The sequence below is a fragment of the Apium graveolens genome, chromosome 9, assembly GCF_009905375.1.
Source record: "Apium graveolens cultivar Ventura chromosome 9, ASM990537v1, whole genome shotgun sequence".
In the NCBI taxonomy this organism is placed as follows: domain Eukaryota; kingdom Viridiplantae; phylum Streptophyta; class Magnoliopsida; order Apiales; family Apiaceae; genus Apium; species Apium graveolens.
The window spans coordinates 277515873-277524902 of record NC_133655.1 but is presented as its reverse complement, the minus strand read 5'-3'; the positions used below and the strand labels follow the sequence as shown (position 1 = coordinate 277524902).

The following is a 9030-nucleotide window of genomic DNA, read 5'->3' as shown; positions in this document are numbered from 1 at the left end:
AGAGATGATGATCGAAGAGGTAATGACAGAGATTACAACCCATAGCCCCGAGGGCCAGTAATCAATATGATCTCAGGAGGACCTACGGCAGTTGGGACTACAAGGAACTCTCGATAGGCTTATACGAGAGAGGTGATGAGTATAGTCGGAGAACCGTCCAAACATTCTAAGTCAGAAATGACACTTGACTTTGGCGACCCAGACCTTGAAGGTTTGAAATTTCCTCAGGATGATCCTCTGGTTATCACCCCGATAATTGGAAATTATCCTGTTATGAGGGGCCTAGTGGATAATGGAGCTTCTGTGGATATTGTTTTCCATGACATATTCATAAGGATGAGCTACAATGATTCTCAACTAACTCCATCTGACGCACCCATCTACGGGTTTAACCACGTGGAATGCAAAGTCGAAGGAGCAATAAAACTCCCGGTGACTATTGGGGAAGAGCCCAAGAAGGTCACACAAATGTTAAACTTTCAGGTTGTTAATGCAACCTCTACTTATAATGCCATCATGGATAGAATAGGGATCCATGCGTTTAATGCTGTCCCCTCAACCTACCACATGGTATTGAAGTTGCCAACTAGGAACGGCGTTGGAGAGGCGAAAAGAGATCAGAAAATGTCCCGCAGTTGCTATTTCACAGCTCTTAGGCCCGATGGAACCGGGGGCATGTCCTCCCCATAGAAGACATGGATGTTCGTGAGAATGAAGAATTTCGAGGAAAACCAGTAGAGGACTTAGTCCCGATCTCTCTAGACTCCTTAGACCCAGAAAAGGTCACATAGATTGGAGCATCATTAGACAAGTCCTTGAAGGGCCAATTGTCAACTTTCCTAAAAAAGAACAGTGATGTGTTTGCTTGGACATCAGCTAATATGCCTGGGATTGACCCAAACCTTATAACCCATAGGCTGAATTTTAACACAACTCGAAAGGTTGAAAAGCAGAGAAGAGAACTTATGCCCCTGATAGACCGGAAACCATTAAGCAGGAGGTCGAGAAACTCATAAAAGGATGAGTTCATTGAGGAAATGCAATTCCCTGAATGGTTGGCCAACCCCTTAATGGTCAAGAAAGTCAATGGGAAGTGGAGGATCTGCATCGACTTCAATAACTTAAATGATGCTTGTCCTAAGGACTGTTACCCCCTACCAAGGATTGATACCCAAATCGATACCACCGCTAGACACGAGATGCTAAGTTTTATGAATGGCTACTGTGGTTACAATCAGATTAAAATGCACAAGAATGACACCTCCAAGTATCTTTCATAACTGAGTTTGGTGTGTTTTGTTATCTTGTTATGGATTTTGGACTTAAGAATGCATGAGCTATTGACCAAAGGTTGGTAAATAAGATATTTGCCCATCTAATTGGGAAGACCATGGAAGTCTATGTTGATGATATATTAGTGAAAATACTAAGCAAGGCCGATCATATTAGTCACCTCAGAGAGGCATTTAAAGTGCTAAGGCACCACAAAATGATGTTAACCCCACCAAGTGTGCTTTTGGTGTTGTGTCTGGAAATTTTTTGGGTCACATGGTCTCTAAGAAGGGAATAGAGGCCAACCCTGATAAAATTAAAGCCATTTTGGACATGGATATGACACGCTCCATCAAGGATGTTCAGAAGCTGACATGAAGAATCGCAGCTCTAGGGAAGTTCTTCTCCAAGTTTGGAGACAAATGCCTACCCTTTTTCAGAACCCTTAAGAAGGTGAAGAATTTTAAATGGACAACTCAGAGCCAAAAGGCCTTTGAACAACTAAAGAAGTACATGACTGAAGCCCTGTTGCTTTCCAAACCAAGTCCGTAGGATACCCTATATTTGTACCTAGCAATATCTGAACAAGCCGTGAGTGTAGTCCTCATAAAGGAAGAACAGAGACTCCAGAAGCCTGTATACTGTGTAAGCAAGGTGTTCCACAGAGCATAGTTGAATTACTCCACCACAGAGAAGTTTGTACTTTCTCTCATCACAGCCTCGATGAAGTTATGACCATACTTCCAGGCTCACAAGATCAAGGTCCTAACGGACCAACCCTTGAGGAACATTCTTCATAGCCCGAAGGCCAGCAGAAGGCTCATCAAGTGGGCAATTAAGTTAGGAGAATTTGACATCAAGTACAAGCCTCGAACGACCATCAAGGCTCAGGCCTTAGTGGACTTCGTGGTCGAATGCACCATTAATGACCAAGAAGTCGGGGGGCAAGAGATAGTAACCCCAGAAGGAGGAGAGAAAGCAAAGGATAAAGAAACGACCCTGAAAGAGTATTGGGTTCTTCATTTTGACAGAGCGTCCAAAACAAAATCTAGTGGTGCAGGCCTAGTCTTGCAAAACCCCGATGGGTTCAAGATTGAGTATGCTTTGAAGTTGGACTTCCCAACCATGAATAACGAAGCAGAATACAAAGCATTGATAGCCAGCTTAGGCTTGGCTACCGTGAGGTCCAAAAACCTTAAGGTTTGTGGAAAGTCAAGACTTGTAGTTGCTCAAGTCAATGGAGAGTTTGAGGATAAAGATGATACTATGGCCAAGTACCTGAGAGTTGTGAAGGGAATACCGGCTCAGTTTGATGAATGGTACGCAGAACATGTTCCGAGAGAGGATAACACTATGACTGATGTCCTATCCCAGTTCGCCTAATCCGAAATCAAGAACTATCAGAGAAGTATCTACTTCCAGGTCCTGATGACCCCTACTATACATGTCATAAATCTGATAGCGCCGGTTGGTGTGGCAAGTTGTTGGATAGACCCGATCAAAACCCATCTTGAGACTGAATGGCTCCTTGATGATGCCCAGAAGGCACAAAAGCTGTCGGTGAAAGCATTAAGATATTCATTGATTGAAGGCCTTCTCTACAAAAGGTCCTTTGTTATTCCATACCTGAAGTGTTTGAGACCTCTTGAAGTGGAGGATGCACTTAAAGAATCCCATGAAGGGATTTATGGACAACACTTAGGGGCAGGGCCCTCGCTCACAAGATAACCCGATTGGGATTCTACTAGCCAACTATGCTAGCCGATGCAAAGGCTTATATGAATAAATGTGACAGGTGCCAGAGGCACGCCCCAATAGTATGACAGCCCTCAGAGAGGCTTACATCTATCAACACACCCATTCATTTTGCAATGTGGGGAATGGATATCCTTGGGCCATTTTTTATAGTATCAGGACCGAGGAAGTTCATTGTGGTAGCCATAGACTACATCACAAAGTGGATTGAGGCTAAGGCGTTAGCCATAATAACCACCAAACAAATTACCCAATTCTTCTAGGAGAATGTTACATGCCGATTTGGGATCCTACGCATCCATGTTACAGACAATGGGCGATAATTTGATAATGCAGAGTTCAGAGAGTATTGCGACGATAACAGCATAGAGCTTCGCTTCACCTCGGTGAAACAGGCAGGCAGAGGTTGCTAACAGAATCATCCTTGATGGACTTAAGAAAAAGGTTGAACGCTTAAGGAACACTTGGGCATATGAGTTACTGCCTATACTATGGGTGTATCGCACCACCAGCAAAGTAATAACTAAAGATACCCCATTCATGCTGGCTTATGGAGCTGAGGCCATGGTGCCCCTTGAGATCACTAATGGTTCCCTAAGGATTGAAGCTTATGAACCAGAGACTAATGAAGAAGGCATGAGGATCGATCTCGATCTCATTGACGAGATCAGAGATGAGGCCAATGCCCGTAATGCAGAGCATCAACAAAGAGCCTCCCTCTATTATAATAGAAGGGTTAAGAAAAGGTTCTTTCAGCAAGGAGACTTGGTTTTAAGGAAGATTGAGGCGTCAGGAGTCGGAGAGAGAGGAAAGCTAGCCCCTAACTGGGAATGGCCTTATAAGGTCAGGAAGACATTATGATGAGGGTCCTACAAGTTAGAGACCCTGAATGGTGACGAAGTGCCCCGCACTTGGCACGCTTCAAACCTGAAGGTTTATTATGATTAGGAAGTTTGTGATATGTTCCTAGTACTTAGTATTAAGTTTATGAATAAGGTCGACGAAACCATCTTATGTAAGGGTTAAACCCGTTTCTCAGAGATATTATCTATTTATGCAAATTTATTTCTATCATCTTGTCTACCAATTTATTTAAGTACGAGCATCTAAAGAATGCAAGTCCCGAAGGACCAAATGCTAAAGACAAGTATGAAACAAAATCAGATATAATGCATAGATAAATATCCCGAAGGATCACAAGTTAAGTCCCGAAGGACCAATAGGATACAAGTCAATATAATCCGAATAAACAAAGTCTGAAAATAGAGCCACATGCGGAAACCAAAGCCATGCAAGGCCATAAGAATCACTCTTCCGAAGAGTCCTCCTCCTCACCATTCCCTACTCCCTCATCCTCTTCCTCATCTGAATCTGCCTCGGAGGGGGAGTTGCTGCTCCCTGTAACCGGCTACCCGAAAGGGCATTGCCCTTGGAATCAGAACCCCCGTGGCTGGAATTCGATTGAGACCGCATGCGGGGAGTCTCGGGCACAGGCTCGAAGGCCTGCCCGGATGGGTCCATAACATATAACTCCCAGGGAAAGAGAGGAGACTCAGGCCGACTACGTCCGGATACATGCCATGAACATCTTTGACTCCCCTCTTCCAAGCTAAATCCAGGTTAATAGGGCTTATCTCATTATCGTACTCATCCATCATCTTAGTAAATGCTGAGGATCTATGGTATGAGTCCACGAGCTCTTTCCACTCCTTCTTCCTTTTCTCCTCCACTTTAGAGCATTTCCTCTCTAAGGCAACAATATAAGCCTCCGCTTCATGAGCTTTAGACTCCCACTCATCTGAAGAGATCTTCATCTTGTTCATTGAGGTCTGCAGGCTGCATAGTCACTTCTCATCTTTATACTATAAGTGGAGGACACAGAGAAGTAAGCATTGGCCTGACAAGGAGAACATAATATGGAGTTATAAAAAGTTTAAGTCAGAAGGGCTGATCCCCCACACACAAGGCCTTGAATAACTAGACACCCTTGGCCTGTAGAGGGTCCTGTCCCTAGGACGACCAGCCTTGGCTGACCAGCATGAAATGGGGCCTTTTGGCTGAGCAGGACCCCCTATAGGGGTGGCTCCTATAAAACTTTTCAAGTTCTAAAAGAAGGGCACTTAAACGAAAGTTTATACAAGTTAAAATGTACCTGATACAAGGATTGAGCCCCCAGCATCTCGGCTTCAAGTAGTTTCTCACCAGAGGAGACAAGTCAAAGGTCGGGAGGAGTAACATAGTTCTTCAATCATTCGAGGTCTAGGCCTGGACTGCTGAGCACCGAGTCATTGGTGGAGATACCCTAAAAAAGTTCCCATGGGATTCCTGCACTCCCATCGAAGTTTTTGGCCCTCTTCTGGCCGGATCCACACCCTTCAAGGAAAGCAGGAATCTTAAGGACACAGTTCGCTTGTTTGGCTGCATCCCGAGCCATTCTTCCCGTGACCACGTCGCTCTTATTGGCCATGGCATCAAGAGCCTCAGCAGCTGAAACAAGATCAAAGGTAGATAGATATAAGAATTAACTTGTGCAATGTTGAAGTAGAATAAAAATCAATACCCTCTTTAGAGAGGCTGCTAATACCATCCTCGACGAGCTTGGTTTCTGTGACGAACTCCCAGTAGGGGGTTCTCCCATCATCATCAATAAGGAGGCCACGAGTGTAATGACTGGGAAATTATGATTGTATTATATCATAATAAAGGTGAAATATGTGTTTTATTATGTCATTAAGTGTATTTAGTCATAAAACCCTAACTGTTATGTGCTATATGAGTTCTGTGTTGTCATGATATTTTCCGGGTATTTATCGGGTATTTTATTTGGTGTTAAAAGTTTTCGTATCAAAAGTTATACGACCTGAATTTTGTTTTAATAACTGATGTTTCATAAAAAATAATTGGCCTTATTTTGACTAGTATGGCTTGTACCATCTCGTTATTCTGAACATCCAGTTATTTTAGGAATTTTCCCATTTCGCAAAAAATGACTTTTTTGGTCCACTTCGGGTGTCAAAACCCCCACAAAAATCATATTTTTATTTTTATAAAATTATGGGACTTTCAATTAATCTATTTCTTTGTATTTTTGAATTATTCATAATTTTTGGGAAATTTTGGCATCTATATTGTATATATTTAATATTAAAAAATAAAAATTAATACTCAAAAATTATTAATTAAGGGCCAATTAATTTATTAGATGTATAATTAGGGCCTTAATTTTAATTAGGAGTATTATTTTACCTATTATAAATAGCCTATTTTTTATTAATTAATTACAATTAAATCATTAAAAATTCTAAAAATTCTTTGAAATCGGGTCGGGTTTTCCAGAAATTGGTCGAAGAATCAAACCTTGATTTTGATCAATTCTGAGCACCAAATCTGTTGATGTAAGTACTCAAATCGATGCTCTTGATCTGTTCTCTCAGTTTCTTGCATTAATTTCATGTTTTGATTCGATATTTTTCAATTTTAATTTCTAGGGTTAATGTTCGAATTAGGGGTTTTTGATTCTGGGGTTATCTGATGAAATTGATGATTTGAATAGCTTTATATGATTGTTTACAATCCATTTATGTCAGTTAATTCATCAAATGATAGCTGTAATTGATAGTTCGATTATTAGGGTTTATATGAATTTTTGATTTAATCGTTTTTGAGTTTGAGTAATTTTTGGTATGTTAGAGGTTAGGGGTTTAATTATACAGTGACTAAGCTTTGATTTGAGCTATTAATCGTGAAGTTTCATGTACATATGAGCCAAATCGATGTTTGGCCGGAAAACAGAGTAGTTTGATTTGGGAATTGATTTCAGGGATGATTCTGGTTGTTTAACGGCTGGAATGGAGTGTTGGAATGATAAGGAATGAAAACCTCGTAAAAATGAAGTCAAATGATGTTTGTTTGGTCAGTTTTAGGGTAGCCGGATTTCGGGAACGTCGCCGGATTTTTTTTTTTTTATAAATTATAAAAATCATTTTTATTTATTAAAATAAATTGATTAATCAATTCATTAATTAATTGATTTATTTTATAAATAAATCTGAATTTTTTTCTAAAATTCGAAATTATATATTTCTTTAATTAATTATTATTTTTATTAATTATTAATATTTAAAAATGATTAAATATTTCAATAATTAATCAGTTTATTTTCAATAAATCATTATGAATTTATTTTAATTCCAAAAATTATGGAAACATCATTTTAATTCTGATTTTTCCTAAATAATTATATTAAAATACATTTGTGGTTCAATTATTTTAAATAATTGATTATTTTGAATAATAATTTGATTTATTGCTATTTATTGAATAATAATTGAACCATTTATCCGATTTAATCGAAACGAAATCCCTTCGACTTAGAAAAATTGTCTGCTTTCAATAATATAGTTTTAAATCTGAATTTCTTCCAGAATCGAGTCATCTTTCGATATTTATTTATTTATAGACCCTATTAATTATAGAAACAAATCCAATAAATTCTGAAAATTAGGAAACGAGCCAGATATTCTTCGATAGTGCGAATATTGATCTGATTTCAATTCTAAAAATATTTTTAAACCTAGAATGACTATGTGACTCATGTGCTATGTGAATTATGTTATTAATCGAGTCCTAATTGCTAGTAATTATTATACGAGTCAATTATAAGCGTACGGGTAGACGATAAGGGCTATGTGAAGTCGGTTTGAGACGCGATTAAGATACGTGTCGACGAAATGAGTATCTTTCTTTGATAGAGATGAAGTGAACAAGACGGACCGAGCCAGTGTTAGAGAACTGTGATATATTTGCAGTAAATCGCGTAACAGGCAAGTTTTTCCCTCTATTCTAAATTCAGAATAGTGAAATGCTTTCTTCTACTTCAATTCTCAACTCATCAAACACTGATAATTCCTGTTCACTTACACTGATACACAATTATTGTTCTTTTGTTGGTATTTCATTTCGATTCCTGATTTCTCTTGATACACGAAATATTTTTTTCATATTCCAATAGATCAGACATTATATTTATCCTGATATATTCTGATGTTGGGATACATCAAAGCATACCGATTGTTCCGGTTGCTCATCTATGGACTGGATTATGATGGTGAAAATCAGTTATACACTTGATCCTATAGACCGGGAATTAACCGGATCCATGTTTTGGGCCGTAGAGCCTGGGTACCCGAATGGATCTACACATAGAGGTATAGATCTGCACTGTATCCTGACTGATCAGCAGGATATGAGTGCGAACTTGTGTGCAGTCTAGTTTGTTGATAATCATCGATAATGGCCTTCATTATTTCCTTACAGGGTTACATCTTTACAGATATAGCCAAATTACCAGTTCATTTAGTTTTTTTTTATAATACTCTTTATATATTGTGGACTTGTTGAACAAATTATGGATCACCCCTTTTGTTGTTATTCATTTTGTCTTTTTCAGTCAAGGAAGAGAATGAAACCTATTCAAACTCGCGTGGTAAAGAAGCGTGTCAAGCTGCGGGACCCTCTAGCACCAAAGGTGCTGATCCCGATAAAAGCGGAGAGCTTTGAGCCACCTTAGCAGATATAGTGTAGATAGATGTGGTGTGTGTTTGGAATAAAATGAATTTATCTTAATACTTGTTTAGATAAATGTTTGTAATAAAGAGAGTTCTATGAGATTTTATATTTGGGTTTGTAATAAAGATTGTGTGTTGTTCTTATTTTTATACCTCAACCTTAAAAGATCCTGGATAGATGTAAAGGGGTTAGATATATGTTTGCATAACTATTATACATGTTTGTATTATATTGGAGATTAGCAAGTAACCCCCAGATCTAGACCCCAAATTTTGAGGGTGTTACAGCGGGCAAGAAGCTCGACATCCGTAAGGTGAAGGATATAGTGAGAGCTGTCAACGGGACTGTTAAAGTCACGTCTGAAGTATTCCCCCAGTCTCCATCTTTCCATTCTAAGACTACAAACTTCTTATTCTAGTTGTGCATTGAGTTATG

At 39.1% G+C, this 9030-nt stretch overlaps 2 protein-coding genes across 2 annotated transcripts; both read left to right on the top strand.

The window, feature by feature from the left end:
* The first annotated feature begins 177 nt into the window (after positions 1–177).
* On the top strand, positions 178–690 carry LOC141686408 (uncharacterized). The gene has a single exon (XM_074491446.1). It carries the CDS (start codon positions 178–180, stop codon positions 688–690), a length of 513 nt encoding a protein of 170 aa, XP_074347547.1.
* A 1707-nt stretch (positions 691–2397) lies between these two features.
* On the top strand, positions 2398–3888 carry LOC141686407 (uncharacterized). The gene is made up of 2 exons (XM_074491445.1): positions 2398–2591; positions 3423–3888. Exons 1-2 carry the CDS (start codon positions 2398–2400, stop codon positions 3886–3888), a joined length of 660 nt encoding a protein of 219 aa, XP_074347546.1.
* Positions 3889–9030: the final 5142 nt, after the last annotated feature.